The sequence below is a fragment of the Cornus florida genome, unplaced genomic scaffold (assembly GCF_030987335.1).
Source record: "Cornus florida cultivar Cherokee Brave unplaced genomic scaffold, ASM3098733v1 CherokeeBrave_3.0.0_Hap2_Chr09, whole genome shotgun sequence".
Classification (NCBI taxonomy): domain Eukaryota; kingdom Viridiplantae; phylum Streptophyta; class Magnoliopsida; order Cornales; family Cornaceae; genus Cornus; species Cornus florida.
Genome location: NW_026775579.1, coordinates 2,669,579 through 2,689,954, shown reverse-complemented (window position 1 = coordinate 2,689,954; position 20,376 = coordinate 2,669,579). Strand labels below are relative to the sequence as shown.

Sequence of the window (20,376 nt, the reverse complement as noted above, 5' to 3'; positions counted from 1 at the left end):
TTTTATGGTTTACATCCTTAATACATCTAATTTGATTCATGTCTCTATATCTCTACTCTTTGTTAATTTATAATTAGTTTTTTCATCTTCTTCTGTTTCTAGTTTTGCATATAAATCATTTAATGCATTTTGTCCAGCTTTACTTACTATCTTCTTAGCTTCATTTTTTAGTCTCTTATATTTTTCTTCCCCTATCATTACCCCAATATGGATCACGCCACTTTGAATTATGATATAACTTTAGTCAAGCCATCAACTATCATATCTTTCCTCATCATTATTCTCAGTAAAGATTATGTCACTCTTCATCAAATCACTCTGCCCATGACTAACAAAATCAGTCCCAGCTCCGGGAAAAGAAACTTGCATTAGGGTGCCTACAACCAGTGAAAAACCGTTCATTGTGTTTGGATAAGTGTGAGGATTGCCTCTGACTAGTTCAATCCTAATACATTGTTTGTCAACCCTTAGTGAACACAAATCCTCGATTTATTTAGTGTATCATCCCTAAATCCTATTTCTGAAGTCCTTATCCTTTTCCCCTACCTATTTGGTCTTTAACTTGACAACAACATGCTGAATTTCTGGCAACTTGTTTCCAGAAAATACAACTAATTGCTTTTGAAATTAGACATATTCAAACCTTTTTCAATTGCCAAAAACTGTTACGTTATCTATCAGATTTGGACCAACTATTGACCTGTGGTGATGGCTGGATCAGAGGTCAACCAGTTCAATTGTGTTTAACTCAGCAGACCTCGTCTATTTTTCAATAGCCAAATATTATTAAGTTCCAATTTTTTTAATGGAAAACATATATTTTTGGTTTTTGACGATTGAGCTACATATGATGCTCTAGTGTGTATAAGCATCCATTGTATGTGCCAAATTTCTAATCTTGATTTTCTTCTTATATATTTCTTTCCATATTAATTTTTCTCTTCCCAATTTTCTATATTATAATCTAATTAGTTTCTATAAAAGTACAAGTGTAAATTAAGAATGAAGAGAGGGTGAGATAGAAATGCCAACAGTAACATCATATTTGGTCTCTTACCATGTGGAAAGGGTACATGGTTTGCTGCAAGATGGCATGTGACTATAAGCAGAGAAATGGGTTCTGTGCCAGTGTGTTTGGATTAATTTAGGTATTCCATGGAACACATATAATTACATTGCTTGGATCAGTTTAACTATTCCATGGAACACGTGTAATTACATCATGATCCATTGACACTGCTTGCCCCTGGAAAATTTAATGTCCTGCTCAAAACATTCTTATGGTGAATTGTAATTTTCCTCCAGATTTTCTTATATCTTTATCATCTTCTAAATGCACATTTTATGGTATGATGATTATTTAGAATATAAATATCATTTCCCTCCAGATTAAAATCGCATTTCTGTGTTAACTTGATTTTATTGTGTTTTAGGCAAATCCACCTGACCCAAGGACATTTCCGTTTATATTACTTGGAAACAAGATTGATATTGATGGTGGAAATAGCCGAGTGGTACGGGTTTGGAGTTGAGCCTGTTTAAAATTTGATGTTCTTTACCTTTGGCTCTAATATATCTATTTATAGGTCTCTGAGAAGAAAGCAAGGGATTGGTGTGCTTCAAAAGGGAACATACCTTACTTTGAGACATCTGCAAAAGAGGATTATAACGTTGATGCTGCATTCCTGTGTATTGCCAATAGTGCTTTAGCCAATGAGCATGAGCAGGATATGTAAGTTCACATTAAGAACTTGGCATGAATATCACTATCGTCACTTGTTAAATTTTTAATTCAATTGATTGGTATATGTGCTGCATGTGCAATGAAAAAATGCCATTTTTGGACATGAGCTACTTCTATGCTTGTAGAGGAAATTATGTTGATTCATTGTTTGTGTATCAGATCTATGTTATTCTTTGAATATGCCATTAGTTAAATAAATAGGATATCATTGGACCACAGAGCCTCGAGCTCAAGTGGTATCACCTCCTCCTCAGACATAGGAGGTTGAGAGTTCAATTCCCCTAGAGCTACCAGTGGGTTAGTGGTTGTGTGATTGTCTTGCCAACTCTGGGGAAAAAAATGATATCAATTGTTTTCAGGAGAGTGCTTATACCTTGTAGAATTTTCTTTTCCAATTTCCATATGGTAGAAAATAATTCTTTTATTTGGTAAAAGTGGTTTTTGTTATCTTGTTGGGGAGTATTTCTTGGTGTGATGGTTATAATTTTTTGTTATATCTTTTGTGGTTTTATCATGTTCTTTTACCTTATTAGTTATTGTTGTATATTATGAACATAGAAATAAATATTGAAAAATCTACTGCCTTACCCTTAAGGCTTACATTTAATCTTTCACACAGTAAAAGTTCTTGCCTAAAACTAGGAAAAAGAAAAAAGTTCGTGCCTAATGCTTTTATTTTTTATTTTCTATAAAAGCAGTGGTAGTTACAGCATATTCTTTGTTTTTTCCTATGAATTCCTTTGTTCAGTGAAATATTGAAATTTCTTGGAACACTTCGAATTATTCATGGTTGGAGAAGAAATATAAGATAGAAGGAATAGAAGAGAAATATGTAAAGGCTTGAATGAGATATTGCAGTCATTCACAGCTCTGGCATTTATATACTAAAAAGAGCACATGTTAATATTAAAAGAAATGAAACAGAATAAAATTATTGCATATTCTATGCCAAAATATATGCATAAATAAAGTCAAATTCCATTATTCTAGGCTATCATATCTCAGCTAATATAGTAAGTCACATCCATGATTCTAGACTATCATAACTCGGCTAACACTCCCCCTCAAGTTGGTGCGTGGAGATCTGAGATGCCGACTTGGACAATGCACCCTCAAACACGGTCTTCATAAACATATAGCCAACGATTATGTTTGGCTGCATTGAATTGACTAAGACATAACCATAGTCTTATCTCCAACTAACAATGTATCCTCAAACGATTTCCCTTCACACACGTTGTTGAAGGATTTAAATATTAAAGTTACACCCTCTCTAATAAATTAAACTTTTAGAGTAGATGGTTGTTAACATAGTATCAGAGCCAAAGGTCTCGAGTTCAAATCTCACCGTCACTTTGAAAATTAAAAATTGAAAACATGTGTTGGACCAAAAAGAAGGCCACATGTGAGGGGCCATGTTGAAGGATTTAAATATTAAAGTTACACCTGCTCTAATAGCTTAAACTTTTAGAGTTGATGGTGATGTGTGTTTTCTTCAATGATAAACCACTCGCAATAGTACGAATCCTTGCAGGATAGGGCTATATTGAGGGTGTCGAACTTCAAGGACTGCGGCAGTTATGTTGTCAAGATACTATGATTATTTATAATTTAATTCGAAAGAGGAGTTTTAAATTTTAATTTAACTAATTATTTAAATCTAACTTAAACTAAGTAATTGGAGAGATGAAGAGATAGAGAGTCTAAGGTATTGACTTCACCACTAATCCGCCCTCCAATGGTCAATTAGACATATTATTAGGATATTTTGTTTGATCAGAAGATGTATGACTACAAGCACATAACATAATTTATAAAGAAAAACTCATATGTCCATCTTCGGTTAGCATGGAACGTCTACTTAACTACATTAAACTAAGGGTGTAGTACGACCCATCTTCCCTTAGCATGCCTTTCAAACCCCTAAACATATGATCATTAAGCACCATTGCATAATAAACCTACCCTATAATCACACTTATCAAAAAAAAAAAAAACCTACCGTATAATCATAGAAAATAGAGAGGTTGAGGTCAATTATAAATCGTTCTTTCTAAGACAAGGTAAGATATCAAATATGATTGAATTTAAGCATTAAATCCCAAAATCAAGGTACAACCATTGTTTTGCCATTAATCATGCAATCATCATACAATAAATAATCCCAATAAAATAAATAACTAAACCATTGGAGTTAAAATTAGGGTTACATCAATCCCTTAGAAAGAGTTTAGCCGCTCATGGAGAAGGAAGAAGACTTCATGTATGTGGAAACCTCCATCTTCATCTTCTCTTGCTTGATCTTATCTTTGAAAACTCCTCTCTAACTCTGAAGAAATTCTCTAAACTATACTATCAATGCCCCTCCTCTCCTCCTTCTAGTTGTGAAGAAAACCTTATTTTTATAGCCCTTGAAGCCACTCCAAAACAGATTAGGAAATAGGAAATCTGCCAAACTCGGACTCTAAAATTCATGCTATCTTACAATCCAGTTTTGACATAGTAAACTTCCTTTTCACGAAATTTCTGTGAAATACAAAGTTGTAGATCTTCGAATTTCCTTTCAACCACGTGGAATTTGAGCCATTTTGACACACTCAAAGAAGGAGATACAGCCGGAATACCAAAACAGGTCCAGTTTCCAAATCAAGAAAGAATTTCCTAGTTGGAGAAGGATTCTTCCTTTTCTTCTTGTTTCCATTCTTATCAGCTTGTGACTTCTTTTGGGCTCTTCTTCAAATCTAATTGAACTTGGATCTTCATCATGGCTCTCCCCAACGAATGTGATCTTCCCCTAATCTCTTGGATATTATCTTTAAAGCACAAAACCCATGGTTTTAAATGACTTTATTATTAAGGGCCTGAAAATAAGAAAAACACTAAAACAACATAAAATCACAAATAAAACTATTACCAAGAGAATAAAATATGCAAGTTCAGGGCTCAAATGTATAACATTTCAGTGCTTATCAGATGGTTGTACACACATGTTTAAAATATGTAGATGGAAGAATCAACAATGTCTTCTTTCAACATTCCCGAAAAATCCAAATACAGTCTTTTTTAGGGCGCTTGCCTTGGACCCAAAAGTCGTCGGCGGTTTATATCCATGGATGTTTCTTTCTTTGAGCATACACCATACTATAGTGGTTCAGTTGATTCTCAAAGTGAATGGTTCCCATTTAATATAATGGATGATCACCTTCTTCCATCTTCAACTCTTCTACCGTTACCTGTTTCATCTTCTATGATTCCTCCTCGTGATGCCTCTCTAGCAGGGGGAATTGTTCCTTTTTCACAGGTTTATAGTCGGAGACAAAAGGTACAAGCTTCTGCTCCCACAATCGACTGCCCTGTTCCTTCGGCACCAGCTCCGCCTTCTCCTACTGTTTCGCTTGATGATCGCTCCATTGCTCTTCGAAAGGGTAAACGTTCTTGTACATACCCTATTTCTAATTTTGTTTCTGATTATGCTCTCTCACCCTCCTATCGGAGTTTTCTTGTTTCTGTTGCCTCGGTTCCTCTTCCTTTTAGTGTTGCAGATGCACTAGCACAACCTCAATGGCGTGATGCTATGACAGAAGAACTAGAAGCACTTGAGAAAAATTGGACTTGGGACATGGTTCCGCCTCCTATTGGACGAAAGGTTGTGGGTTTTCGTTAGGTGTTTACAGTTAAGCATAATCCAAATGGGTCAGTTGCTTGTTACAAGGCTCGGTTGGTTGCCAAGGGTTATGCTTAGACTTATGGCATAGATTATCAGGAGACTTTTGCCCCTGTTGCTAAGATGAATGCCATCCGTGTATTACTTTCCGTTGCTGCAATTCGATCTTGGCCTCTATTTTAGTTAGATGTCAAGAATGCCTTTCTCAATGGTGATTTGCAGGAGGAGGTGTACATGGTTCCTCCTCCGGGCTTTCGTTCTCCTGCTTATTCTGGTATGGTATGTCGTCTTCGTCGTTCTCTGTATGGCCTCAAGCAGTCTCCTTGAGCTTGGTCTGATCGCTTTGGCACTGCCATGCTCAAGTTTGGTATCCATCAAAGTGCAGCTGATCATACCTTGTTTTTACGTCATTCAGGCGGTAAGACAATTGCTCTCATTGTGTATGTCGATGATATTGTCCTTATTGGCGATGATATTACCGGAATTGTTGAGGTTAAGAGCTATCTTGGCCGTTAGTTTGACATTAAGGATCTTGGTCCCCTACGGTACTTCTTGGGCACTGAGGTGGCTCGCTCCAAGGCTGGCATTTTCATCTCTTAACGCAAGTATGTTCTTGACTTGCTTTCTGCTTCTGGTCAGCTTGGCGCTCGTCCTGCTGATACTCCGATTGAGCAGAATCATCGGTTGGCTGATTCTGAGGGGGAGTTGTTGTCAGATGTTGGTCAGTATCAACGACTTGTGGGGAAGCTCATCTATTTATCATGACTCGACCTGACATTGCTTATGCCGTGAGTGTTGTGAGTCAATTCATGCACTCTCCTCGTGCCCCTCACCTTGATGCAGCTATTTGGATCCTTCGTTACTTAAAAGGGTGTCCAGGCCGTGGTGTTTTATTTGCCAATCATGGTCACTTACGTGTTGAGGCGTGGACAGATGCTGATTATGTAGGATCAATTTCAGATAGGAGGTCAATTTTGCGTTATTGTACCATTATTGGTGGTAACTTGGTTACTTAGCGTAGTAAGAAGCAGGATGTTGTCTCTCGATCTAGTGCAGAGGCAGAGTATAGGGCTATGGCTCTTGGGGTATGTGAGTTGCTATGGCTGAAAACCTTGATGACAGACTTGTGCCTTCCAGTTTCGCTTCCATTCTCACTCTACTGCGACAACAAGTCTGCCATTAGCATAGCAGCAAATCCCATTCAGCATGACAGGACTAAGCATATAGAGGTGGATCGTCACTTCATTCGAGAGAAGATCATCTCTGGTCAAATTTGCACTCTATTTGTTACAAGCTCTTAGCAGCTTGCAGACATTCTTACAAAGGGCGTCAGTGCGATTGTGTTTGAGAATGCATTGTCCAAGTTGGGCGTTTCAGATATCCACGCACCAGAGGGGGAGTGTTAGCATATATGATACCACGATTTATAGAATGACTTACCATAATAGCAGAGAGTTGACTATGCCATAGAATATGCTTTAGAATAGGTTATGATTTGATTTAAATTTGATTTAGTTTCCTTTCTTGTAATATGAGCATGTGCTCTTTTTTATCTATAAATACTAGAGCTGTGAATGAGTAATTCATCTCATTCAAGCCTTTACGCAATTCTCTCATTTCTCTTCTTTTTATATTTCTACTGAAACCCCTTCAATAGGGAAAAACCTTGGTTCTTGGCCTTAGCTAATAAAATCTCCACTAGTTGTATGCAAGTAATTATACACTCTGCTGTCTCACTCTCTGCACACACCCTTGTACACGATGAAACACTAGCTTTCACAGCCTCTACACACACACTAGCACCACTAAGTGCACTCTGCACTCCCCCTGTCCTAAGGAACCCTGTTTGGACCCTGCAAGCTTTCACAGCTCACCAAATACATATAAAAAGATGTATTACAACAATACTCAAGCTATTACACAAGATAAGAGTGAATAATCAGCTTAAAGTATCAATACAAACACCATGCCTTCATTCTGCTTAAACTAGGGTTTGAGGGGTAAAATAGGAATTTCGTGTCCCACAAACTCAGAGATGAAAACGATAGCCTTGTATCTTCATTACAGATATACTCAGATGATCATCAGGATGAATATAACATGTATACACAATTACAACTCATATATAGGCTCAATTTTGCAGAATCTTCAAGAACTAAGGTTTCACAAGGTTAAATTCTGTATTGATCTCAATTCTGTGCAAACCTCAACTTCAATAGCCTTGATTCAACTATAGAAACTTGCTCAGATGATAATAATGCAACTCATAGTAAGATATTAAGTTCAGATCAACAAGTTAAACCAGAAAACAGGCTAATACATAGGTTTGAGACATCAAAATCAAATGCAGCTAAAAGAAGGCCATAAACATACTTTCTGCAGATGTAAAATAATAAGTTACACTTGCCTCAACCTTGTCTCAGCACCACAGTAAGCTCAAACCAAACTTAGACCTCCAAACCAGCTTCTGCACTAACAAAAATCACAGCAACAACAACAGGCCTCCATTTGATCATCTTCTCTTGTGAATTCTCTGAGTGTATTTTTGAGCTTAAATCAAGCTTTGATCATTACAAATAATCTCAGAAATGTGTGTTCATATTCAACTCTCTTTTCTCTCTCAATTCAGCTTGCTTTAGGGTTCTCTTCAAGGCTTAAACCCTAGAAAATGCTATAACAACATATATATAGTGCACCTTGAATATTGTTAGAATGTTTATGTATATATATATTTATATTGGGTCATTATGTAATTACCCATAGTAGTTAGGATTATTGTGTAATTAAGTAACATTGTGTAATTAGGTTATAACTCTTTTCCTTTATATAAGCCTCATTTTGGCTTAAGGGTTATACACAATATATAGAGATACATAATTCTCTCTCTCTCTCTTTCTCTCATGAATTTGAATATGGTATTAGAGCTATATGAATTCATGGGTGTGGAAAACGACAATTGTGTTGTTCTTGTATGAGATTGGAATCGCGATCGGAATCGCGAGTGTGTTGTTGGTGTCTTTGCTGGAAGTTTTGGTCACCGGCAGGTTGAGAGCCTCATTCGTCGTCGTCGTCGTCAAATCTGAAGCCTCATTCATCGTCGTCAGATTTGAAGCCCCTTTGGCTGCTCGTGTTGTTGCCACTTTGGTTGTCAGCAAGCTCGCCGACATCCACCGTCGTCATTGGCAAAGGTGAGGCTTCATCGATTCGCCTTTTCTCTTGGTCAGAAGTTGCAGAGGTTCTGATTCGGTGTGGTGTCGCTGATTATTGAGTCGGCCGCTGCTTGTGCTTGGGTTGCCGTCGTCGCTGCATGCTTGCCGGCGTCTGTCGGTGGGGTTGTGAAGAAGAACAACCGTGTTTGGCTACGCGGTTATGCTATTCCAACCCTAGTTTACTAAAACCGGGATAGCAGAGACCTGGTTTTGATCCAGCCCAGTTCCGACCCGGTTGCCCAGATCCGGCCCGACTGCCCAGATCCGGCCCAAATACAGATTCTGCAATTTTTTTCCCAGGTTCGTTTTTTTGTTATCTTCTCCATGGCTGCCAGTTCAAACCTGTTATCTTTTACCTCCTTCAATCCTCCCATGACTTCAGTCAAGCTTAATGGCAAAAATTACATTTTATGGGCCAAGTCAGTAGCCATTTTCCTGAAAGCCAAAGGCTTTGGCACTCATTTGGTTAAAGATAAACCCAAAGACAGTGATGCTGATTTCAGTTCATGGGAACAAATGGATGCTCAGATCATCTCCTTAATGCTGAATTGTATTGAACCTCATATTAGCTCCAACTTGTTATATCTGGACACTGCCAAGGAGATATGGAGTCGACTCTAACAGTTATATTTAGGTACTGGTAACCCGAATTTATGAGGTGTGTAGACAATTTTTTGACCTCTAGCAAGGGACTCATAGTTTAGAAGAATACCTCTCACGGGCAATGGGACTTTGTGAAGAAATGAACTTGTATCAACTCATCACCTCTGATGTGAAAAGCATGCAACAACAACTTGAGGAGTTTAATGTTGTTTGGGTTCTCACAGGATTGTCACAAGAGTATGAACCTGTTCGAGCACAGATTTTGGGTAGCCCTGCACTTCCCTCTCTTCCTGATATGTTATCCAGGCTCCAGCGTGCTACTTTATCTAGTGGCGCTTCAGAGGGTGCTTCAAGTGGTGTCACTGCTCGTCCTAGGAGTGAACGTTCTGCCTTAGTTGTGAACCAGGGTGGCTTTCAGTCTTCTCGTGGCGGTGGTGGTCGTTTTACTCATGGTCGTGGCCGTGGTTGTGGTCGTGGCAGAGGCAGAGACTCAAAACTTTGCACTCATTGCGGTCTTACTAATCACACTGTCAATTACTGTTGGGATCTTCATGGGAAACCGCCACCTTCTTCCTATGCACATTAAGTGACTTCTAATGACGGGGATTCTTCTTTCTGTGCCACACCCACTGCTCCACATGTGGATGTTGAGTCTACTATGGTCACGATTCCCCGCGATGAGTTTGCTCAGTTTCTGTCTCAACAACGGCCTTCCACCTCATCTTCCATGGGGTCCTTTGCCCAATTAAGTAGTGCCCCTGCATGTCTTTTGCCCTCTAGTCAGAGTCCCTGGATTCTTAACTCTGGCGCATCCGATCACATGACTGGTAGTTCTCATCTCTTATATGATTTTCAGTCTGTTCCTTCCTCTCAAAGTGTTACTCTTGCTAATGGATCATTAACCAAAGTTTTGGGTTTGGGAACTATTCATCTTACCTTTTCTATGCCCCTTTCCTCTGTGTTATATGTTCCTCATTTCCCTTTTAATTTGTTGTCCATTAGTAAAATTACTAAATCTCTTAACTGTTCCGTTACATTTTATCCCACATGTTGTCTTTTTTAGGATCTCAAGACGAAGAAGAGGATTGGTACGGGACATGAAGTAGGTGGCTTGTATTACTTCGATCTTGCACCATCTCCCACAGCTCTTCAATCATCTTTGTCTTCTTTGCAGTGGCACTATCGTCTTGGCCACCCATCATTATCATTTTGCAGCTTCAAGTCCCCGGTCTTAGTCGTATTGAGTCCATGTCTTGTGAAACATGTCAGCTTAGTAAGATTGTCGTGTATCTTTCAAACCGAGAGCTAATAATCGTGTTGCTAGTCCTTTTCAGTTAGTTCATTCAGATGTATGGGGACCAATAAAACATATTTCTATTGATGGATTTCGTTATTTTGTTACTTTTGTGGATGATTATTCTCGGATGACTTGGTTGTTTTTAATGAAAAATCGTTCTGAGTTGTTCTCTATTTTCCAAATATTTCGCAAAAAAATCAAAACTCAATTTGGGTGTTCCATTAAAGTTTTACATTTTGACAATGCCAAAGAATATTTGTCGGACCCTTTTGAGACTTATTTTCATGCTAAAGGCATCATTCATCAATCATCTTGTACTTATACTCCACAACAAAACGGAGTAGCTGAACGTAAAAATCGTCATCTTCTGGAAGTCTGTCGTGCCCTATTATTTCATATGCATGTTCCCAAACGGTTTTGGAGTGATGCTGTTCTTACGGCATGTCATCTTATTAATCGGATGCTCTCGTCAGTGTTAAAAGGTAAATCTCCTCATTCTGTTCTATTTTCTGACTCCGCATCGTTTAAACTTACTCTGCGTGTCTTTGCATGTGTGTGTTATGTCCATAACCTTGGACCCGGTCTTGATAAACTCGATCCTCGTGCCACGAAGTGTGTTTTTCTTGGGTATTCTCGCACTTAGAAGTGCTATCGTTATTATAGTCCTCATTTTCAACGCTATTTCACTAGTGCTGATGTCACATTTTCTGAGTCTCTCCCATATTTTTCTGATTCTACTACTCCTCTCGATATTACTTCTGAGCCACCTATGCCCTCGGTTCCCTCTCCGTTTCCTGCTTCCGCACCTCCTCGCTCCGTTGTCGCATTGCAGGTTTATACTCGACGACCTCGACCGCCTACTTCGCTCCCTCCATCTCCTTCAAAGTCTTCGGATCCGACGCCTCTCCCTGATGATTTGCCTATTGCTCTCCGTAAAGGTATTCGATCGTGTGTTACTGCACATCCCATTTCTAACTTTGTCTCCTACCGTCATATTTCATCCTCTTTATCTTGTTTTTTATCCAAAGTATCTTCTACTTTTGTTCCCAAGACTTTGTAGGATGGTCTCTCTGATTTGGGTTGCTGACAAGCCATGGTGGATGAAATGGATGCCCTTCACCGTAATGGTACATGGGATCTTGTTCCCTTACCTCCGAGCTCCAAAACGGTTGGTTGTAAGTGGGTCTACACAATTAAATACCTTCACGATGGGTCTATTGTGAGTTTGAAGGCTCGTCTGGTGGCAAAGGGGTACACTCAGACTTATGGTGTTGATTATGATGAGACTTTTTTCCCTGTTGCTAAGATTTCTTCTATTCGGGTTCTTATTTCCATTGCTGCCAATTGTAACTGGCCGTTGTTTCAATTGGATGTCAAAAATGCCTTCTAACATGGTGACTTGGTTGAAGAAGTTTATAAGGAGCAACCACCTGGGTTTGTTGCTCAGGGGGACTATCATCACACTGTTTGTCGCCTTAAGAAGGCCTTGTATGGATTGAGACAATCTCCACGGGCTTTGTTTGGAAAATTCTCTGAGGCGGAGTTAGAATTTGGTCTTAGTAGATGCCAGACCGATCATTCGGTATTTCACCTGCGCACTAAAGCTGGCTTCATTTTTCTTGTGGTGTACGTAGATGATATTGTGATCACTGGTGATGATTCTGAAGGCATTGCTATGTTGAAGTTGTTTCTGCAAAATTGTTTCCACACTAAAGACTTGGGTAAACTTAGGTACTTCTTGGGTATTGAAGTTGCTTGATCCAAGGAGGGTACAAGTTTATCTCAATGAAAATATGTGTTGGACTTGCTAGAAGAAATGATATGTTAGGTGGTCATCCGGTTGATGCTTCTATGGATTCAAATACAGAACTTGTGTCTGATGAGGGTGATCTATTTAATAACACGGGCAGATTTTGTCGCCTTGTTGGGAAATTAATTTATCTCACTATCACTCTACCTGATATTTCATATGCAGTTAGTGTTGTAAGTCAGTTCATGGGAGCTCCTAGAATGCCACATTGGATTGCTGTTCTTCGGATTATCCGATATCTCAAGCAAGCTCCAGGTTTTGGGTTACTATACAAATCAAATGGTCATCTCAGGGTGGAAGGTTTTACAGATGCTGACTGGGCTGGTTCTCCTTTAGATAGGAGATCTACTACAGGCTACTGTACATTTGTAGGAGGAAATCTTGTTATGGAAAAGTAAAAAGCAAATGGTGGTAGCTTGATCTAGTGCTGAAGCTGAGTACAGGGCAATGGCCCATACCACTAGTGAGTTGACATGGATACAACATTTTCTAAAAGAACTTGGGTTGACAGTTGAAGCTCTTACTCCATTGTTCTCTGATAATCAAGCAGTTGTTCACATTGCATCAAAACATGTATTTCATGAGAGGACCAAACATATTGCGGTTGATTGTCACTTCATTCGAGAAAAAATATTAAGTGGGAGCATCTCTACTCCATTTGTGAAGTCTGAAGATCAACTAGCTGATATATTTACCAAAGCATTGGGTCATAACCGGTTAAGGACTATTTATTCCAAGCTGGGATTATTTGATATATATTCTCCAGCTTGAGTGGGAGTGTTAGAATGTTTATGTATATATATATTTATGTTAGGTCATTATGTAATTACCCATAGTAGTTAGGATTATTGTGTAATTAAGTAATATTGTGTAATTAGGTTATAACTCTTTTCCTTTTATATAAGCCTCATTTTGGCTTAAGGGTTATACACAATATATAGAGATACAAAATTCTCTCTCTCTCTCTCTCTCTCATGAATTTGAACAAATACAAATCCTATCTCAAAGAGGAAATGTATGTCACCATTATCCAATCATTGGCCACTGAATAATATGTAATTCTTTTGTGAATGTACCATAATACCCTTGCCACCTTTACAGAAAAAATCTTCTAACATGCAAGCTCATTGACAGCCTTGTGTATAAATGTGTATATGAATTTATAACAAGCTTAATCACTAAGCAAAGAATGACAACCTGCATATTCTCACACTAGGACCTGTTGGACATGTTGTATAAACAGGAGGTAGTTGGCAGCGGTAGTGATGATATTAGGTGGATTCCTTCATCCCATGGTCATTTTAAAGTACGATCCCTGTTTCGATGCTTAACCAACTTTGTAGGCATTGATTTTCTATGGAAGACCATATGGTGTTCTGCTGCTCCTCCTAGAGTGGCATTTTTTGTTTGGATAGCTGTACGGGGTAAGATTTTGACGATTTATAATTTGAGGAAGAGAGGCAATTGTATTGTTAATTGGTGTTGCCTTTGCAAACGTGACAGTTAGTCAGATCATATCCTTCTGCATTGTTCAGTGGCGTACGACTGTTGGAACCTCTTATTTGGGTTATTCGGTATGTTTTGGGTAATGCCAGGATCTTCTAAGGGATTGATTAGTGCATGGAGGGGATGCCGTGTGAGAAGCAGTGTTCGCGATTTCTGGAGGGCAGTTCTGCATTGCGTTTGATGGTGCATTTGGAAGGAGAAGAATAGTAGAATGTTCGAAGGGAAGGAGTCGTCTATGGCGACACTGAAACTTCATATTATTCGTTCTATTTTTAGTTACGTGAAGAGGAGTTCTTGCTTCTCTCCCGATGACTTAGTTAATTTTTTGGATTCTTTGGGTCCTTAGAACCGGGTTGCACTCTTGTTTTGGGACGCGTTCTCCTTTTAAACTCTTTTTAATCGATTATTACTTATAAAAAAAAAAATTTGTCACACTAGGACCACATAACACGTGTCACAAGAATTCTCGGCAATTTGATTCGACTAAAATGCCCTTGTAGTGACACTTGTCAATATACATTGCCTTCTGCAGCTGAGACTGTAATCACTTGATCAACTTGAGAATATAAGCAATTCAATACAACGTACCATCATACACAAATGTATTATGATATAATACATGTGTGAAAACACCTAATTGCCTTGAAATGCTCTGTAGCCAAAAATCAATATCTGTATTAGGGCTTATAACCCTAAAAGGCATGCAGAGAGAGTCTTCAAGACAATGTACCATTCTTAGATAATTTGAATAGTCTTCTTAACACTGTGGAATGACCAAGCTACCCCTGAAGATCAATTATATTCACTGTTCATGCCAGAATCACTCAGGACTTTATGTAGAGAACCTGTAATAGTCTTTATGACATTTAAAAGGGCAAACCCTAATTCAAAGGTGGGACCAACATAAAGCATACTCTTTGCTTGTAGTTATCTTTTAGCTTGCCATGTGGAGGTCTCTCGAGTTTCCACGGTATCTTCGATCAATCTCATTATGAAGAGAAGTCTTTTATGATCTTCCACTAAGTTTGAGCTTCTTGGCTTGCTCTTGCTTCATTGTTATTAGATGCTATCTAAATTTATTTATGTTGTACTTGTAACGGGTCGGGTGCTTCGCGATCTAACCCAAAAGCTTAAATTGTTAGGTGGGGCTAACCCATTTTTCTTTCCCATCCGGATCTGATGTGGGACAAGACTCCCCTTGTAACATTCTCCCCCACCAGAACTCGCAACGCCCTCGTTGCGGTCGAGCCACCTGCCTACTAGGGTGGCACACTCGGACACCTTCTAGGCTCGGCGCTTGGCGTGGCACCACATCAAGGATTGAGTATGGCTCTGATACCAATTGTAATGGGCCGGGTGTTTCGCGATCCAATCCAAATTCATAAGCCGTTAGGTGGGGGCTAACACAGCCCATATATACCCCTTTACTTTCCCATCTGGATCCAATGTGGGACAAGACACCCCTTGTAATAGTAGCCTACTTGAGTATCCGGATGGATAAAGATTGATCCCTTTCTACATACATAGCCCCACCCCCAGCCTGCTTATCGGACTCAAGGAAGTCGAGAAGCTAAATCAATTAGATTAGATTAGATGACCCTGGTTGATCCGGTTGATCCAAGAACACGATGCCCTCAAAGAACTAGAACTCTGGGCTTCTTACAGTGGATCGAGTTAGAATTTTATCCTAACACCGTGACTCTTTGTGGTATGTGCATGCTTGAAGATGAAAGTGCCAAACATCTCTATTTTTAGTGCTGTTATGTGTTCAGATTCATGAGAGATAGAGAGAGAGAAAGAGAGAGAGAGAGAGAGAGAGAGAGAAATGTATATTTTGTACATCATTCAGCCCTCTCAATGAGGCTTATATAAAGAACAAGGGTTATACATCCTAATTACACAATATTGCTTAAGCCTAACTACTATGGGTAATTACATAATGACCCAACATCATGGAGGATATAAACATTCTAACACTCTCCCTCAAGCTGGAGAATATATATCAAATAATCCCAGCTTGGAATAGATAGTCCTTAACCGGTTATGACCCAGTGCTTTGGTAAACATATCAGCTAGTTGATCTTCAGACTTCACAAATGGAGTAGAGATGCTCCCACTTAATAGTTTTTCCTGAACAAAGTGACAATCAACCTCAATATGTTTGGTCCTCTCATGAAACACAGGATTCGATGCAATGTGAACAGCTGCTTAGTTATCACAGAACAATGGAGTAGGAGCTTCAACTGTCAACCCAAGTTCTTTTAGAAAATGTTGTATCCATGTCAACTCACTAGTGGTATGGGCCATTGCCCTGTACTCAGCTTCAGCACTAAATCTAGCTATCACCGTTTGCTTTTTACTTTTCCACGTAACAAGATTTCCTCCTACAAATGTACAGTAGCTTGTAGTAGATCTCCTATCTGAAGGAGAACCAGCCCAGTCAATATCTGTAAAACCTTCCACCCTGAGATGACCATTTGAGTTATTTGAGTTGTATAGTAACCCAAAACCTGGAGCTTGCTTGAGATATCGGATAATCCGAAGAACAGCAATCCAATGTGGCATTCTAGGAGCTCCCATGAACTGACTTACAACACTAACTGCATATGAAATATCAGGTAGAGTGATAGTGAGATAAATTAATTTCCCAACAAGGCGACGAAATCTGCCCGGGTCATTGAATAGATTACCCTCATCAAACACAAGTTTTGTATTTGAATCCATAGGAGCATCAACCAGACGACTACCTAACCCGTTTCTTCTAGCAAGTCCAACACATATTTTCGTTGAGATAAACTTATACCTTCCTTGGATCTAGCAACTTCAATACCCAAGAAGTACCTAAGTTTACCCAAATCTTCAGTGTGGAATCGATTTTGCAGAAACAACTTCAACTTAGCAATGCTTGCAGAATCATCACCTGTGATCACAATATCATCTACATACACCACAAGAAAAATGAAGCCAGCTTTAGTGCGCAGGTGAAATACCGAATGATCGGTCTGGCATCTGTTAAGACCAAATTCTAATGCTGCCTCAGAGAATTTTCCAAACCAAGCCTGTGGAGATTGTTTCAATCCATACAAGGCGACAAACAGTGTGACGATACTCCCCCTGAGCAACAAACCTAGGTGGTTGCTCCATATAAACTTCTTCAACCAGGTCACCATGTAAGAAGGCATTTTTGACATCCAATTGAAACAACGGCCAGTTAAAATTGGCAGCAATGGAAATAAGAACCCGAATAGAAGAAATCTTAGCAACCGGGGAAAAAGTCTCACCATAATCAACACCATAAGTCTGAGTGTACCCCTTTGCCACTAGACGAGCCTTCAACCGCTCAATAGACCCATCATGAAGGTATTGAACTGTGTAGACCCACTTACAACCAACCGTTTTGGAGCTCGGAGGTAAGGGAACAAGATCCCATGTTCCATTACGGTGAAGGGCATCAATTTCATCCACCATGGCTTGTCGCCAACCCAAATCAGAGAGAGCATCCTGCAAAGTCTTGGGAACAAAAGTAGCAGATACTTTGGATAAAAACAAGATAAAGAGGATGAAATATGACGGTAGGAGACAAAGTTAGAAATGGGATATGCAGTAACACACGACCGAATACCTTTACGGAGAGCAATAGGCAAATCATCAGGGAGAGGCGTCGGATCCGAAGACTCTGAAGGAGATGGAGGGAGCGAAATAGGCGGTCGAGGTCGTCGAGTATAAACCTACAATGGGACAACAGAGTGAGGAGGTACGGAAGCAGGATACTGAGATGGAACCGTTGGTATAGGTGGCTCAGAAGTAATATCGAGAGGAGTAGTAGAATCAGAAAAATATGGGAGAGACTCAGAAAATGTTACATCAGCACTAGTGAAATAGCGTTGAAAATGAGGACTGTAACAACGATAGCCCTTCTGAGTGCGAGAATACCCAAGAAAAACACACTCAGTAGCATGAGGGTCGAGTTTATCAAGATCGGGTCCAAGGTTATGGACATAACACACACAGCCAAAGACTCGCGGAGTCAAATTAAACGATACGGAGTCGGGAAATAGAACAGAATGAGGAGTTTTACCTTTTAACACTGATGAGGGCATCCGATTAATAAGATGACATGCCGTAAGAACGGCATCACTCCAAAATCGTTTGGGAACATGCATATGAAATAAAAGGGCACGACCGACTTCCAGAAGATGACGATTTTTACATTTAGCTACTCCATTTTGTTGCGGAGTATAAGTACAAGACGATTGATGAATGATGCCTTTAGCATGAAAATAAGTCTCTAATGGGTCCGAGAAATATTCTTTGGCATTGTCAGAACTTAAAACTTTAATGGATCACCCAAATTGAGTTTTTATTTCTTTGCGAAATATTTTGAAAATAGAAAACAACTCAGAATGATTTTTCATTAAAAACAACCAAGTCATCCGAGAATGATCATCCACAAAGGTCACAAAATAACGAAATCCATTAATAGAAATATGATTTTTTGGTCCCCATACATCTGAATGAACTAATTGAAAAGGACTAGCAACGCGATTATTAGCCCTTAGTTTGAAAGATACACGACAATGCTTACTAAGCTGACATGTTTCACAAGACATGGACTCAACACGACTAAGACTGGGGACTTGAAGCTGCAGAACTGATAGTGATGGGTGGCCGAGACGATAGTGCCACTGGAAAGAAGACAAAGATGATTGAAGAGCCGTGGGAGATGATGCAAGATCGAAGTAATACAAGCCACCTACTTCATGTCCCGTACCAATCCTCTTCTTCGTCTTGAGATCCTGAAAAAGACAACATGTGGGATAAAATGTAACTGAACAGTGAAGAGATTTAGTAATTTTGCTAATGGACAACAAATTAAAAGGAAAGGGACATAGAAGAGGTAAGATGAATAGTTCCCAAACCCAAAACTTTAGTTGATGATCCATTAGCAAGAGTAACAATAGGCGATTTCAAGATTGAAAAGAATCTGTATATTGCCGTACTTTGAATGGTTTACAATTCTTTAGTTAAATAGGAAATACAAGGGGCTAACAAAAGGAAACTATAGGTTGACTACAGGCTGTAACAGCAAGCTATAGGCTGTAATTACAGGCTGTAAACTAATAGAAGTTACAGGCTGTACACTAACAGAAGCTATAGGCTGTACACTAACAACAATTCCTCATCTTAGTCATTAATTACACACCCATCATATCCCCTAAAATCTGGTCTTATTAAAACCGAATATCTCTTTTTCAACAGTAACACTTTGAGAGGAAGGAACAGACTGAAAATTAGATAAGAGATGAGAACTACCAATCATGTGATTGGATGCGCCAGAGTCAAGAATCCAGGGACTTTGACTAGAGGACAAAAGACATGCAGGGGCACTACCTGATTGGGCCAAGGACCCAATGGAAGATGAGGTGGAAGGTCGTTGTTGAGACAGAAACTGAGCATACTTATCGCGGGGAATCGTGACAATAGCATTCTCAACAGCCACATGTGGAGCAGTGGGTGTGGCAGAGAGAGAAGAATCCCCATCATTAGAAGTCACTTGATGTGCATAGGAAGAAGGTGGTGGTTTCCCATGAATATCCCAACAGTAATTGACAGTTTGATTAGTAAGACCACAATAAGTGCGAAGTTTTGAGTCTCGGCCTCTGCCTCGACTACGGCCACGGCCACGGCCACGGCCACGAGTAAAACGACCACCACCACCACGAGAAGACTAAAAGCCACCCTGGATCACAACTAAGGCAGAACGTTCACTGCTAGGAGGAGCAGTGACACCACTGGAAGTCCCTCCTGAAGCGCCACTAGATAAAGTGGCACGTTGGAGTCTAGATAACATATCAGGTAGAGAGGGAAGTGCAGGGCTCCCCAAAATCTGTGCACGAACAGGTTCATACTCTTGTGACAATCCTGTGAGAACCCGAACAACATTAAAATCCTCACGTTGCTGCTGCATGCTTTTCAGATCAGAGTTGATGGGTTGATACATATTCATTTCTTCACAAAGTCCCATTGCTCGTGAGAGGTATTCTTCTAAACTGTGAGACCCTTGCTGGAGGTCAAAAAAATTGAACACACCTCATAAATTCTGGTTATATTACCAGCACTGGAATATAACTGTTGGAGTCGGGTCCATATCTCATTGGCAGTGTCCAGATATAACAAGTTGGACCTAATATGAGATTCAATACAATTTAGCATTAAGGAGATGATCTGAGCATCCCTTTGTTCCCATGAACTGAAATCAGCATCACTGCTTTTGGGTTTATCCTTAACCAAATGAGCACCAAAGCGTTTGGCTTTCAGGAAAATGGCCACTGACTTGGCCCATAAAATGTAATTTTTGCCCAAGCTTGACTGAAGTCATGGGAGGATTGAAGGAGCTAGAAGATAACAGGTCTGAACTGGAAGCCATGGAGAAAGTAAAAATAAACAGACGAACTTGGGAAAAAAAAATGCGAATCGGCAACCGGGTCAGATCTGGGCAACCGGGTTGGATCAAAACCAGGTCTCTGCTATCCCGGTTTTAGT

The 20,376-nt window shown here is 39.6% G+C and overlaps 1 protein-coding gene across 3 annotated transcripts in view; it reads left to right on the top strand.

Annotated features, from left to right (window-relative positions):
- Nucleotides 1–20,376, top strand: part of LOC132273450 (ras-related protein Rab7-like) — a 50,726-nt gene that overhangs the window by 15,129 nt on the left and 15,221 nt on the right. For 2 of the 3 annotated variants that reach the window (XM_059774408.1, XM_059774407.1), the window contains exons 5-6: nucleotides 1,434–1,514; nucleotides 1,587–1,732. In XM_059774408.1, coding sequence (XP_059630391.1) covers nucleotides 1,434–1,514; nucleotides 1,587–1,732 — 227 coding nt within the window. The remainder of the gene's footprint in view (nucleotides 1–1,433; nucleotides 1,515–1,586; nucleotides 1,733–20,376) is intronic. The other variant, XM_059774409.1, reaches the window with a different exon arrangement.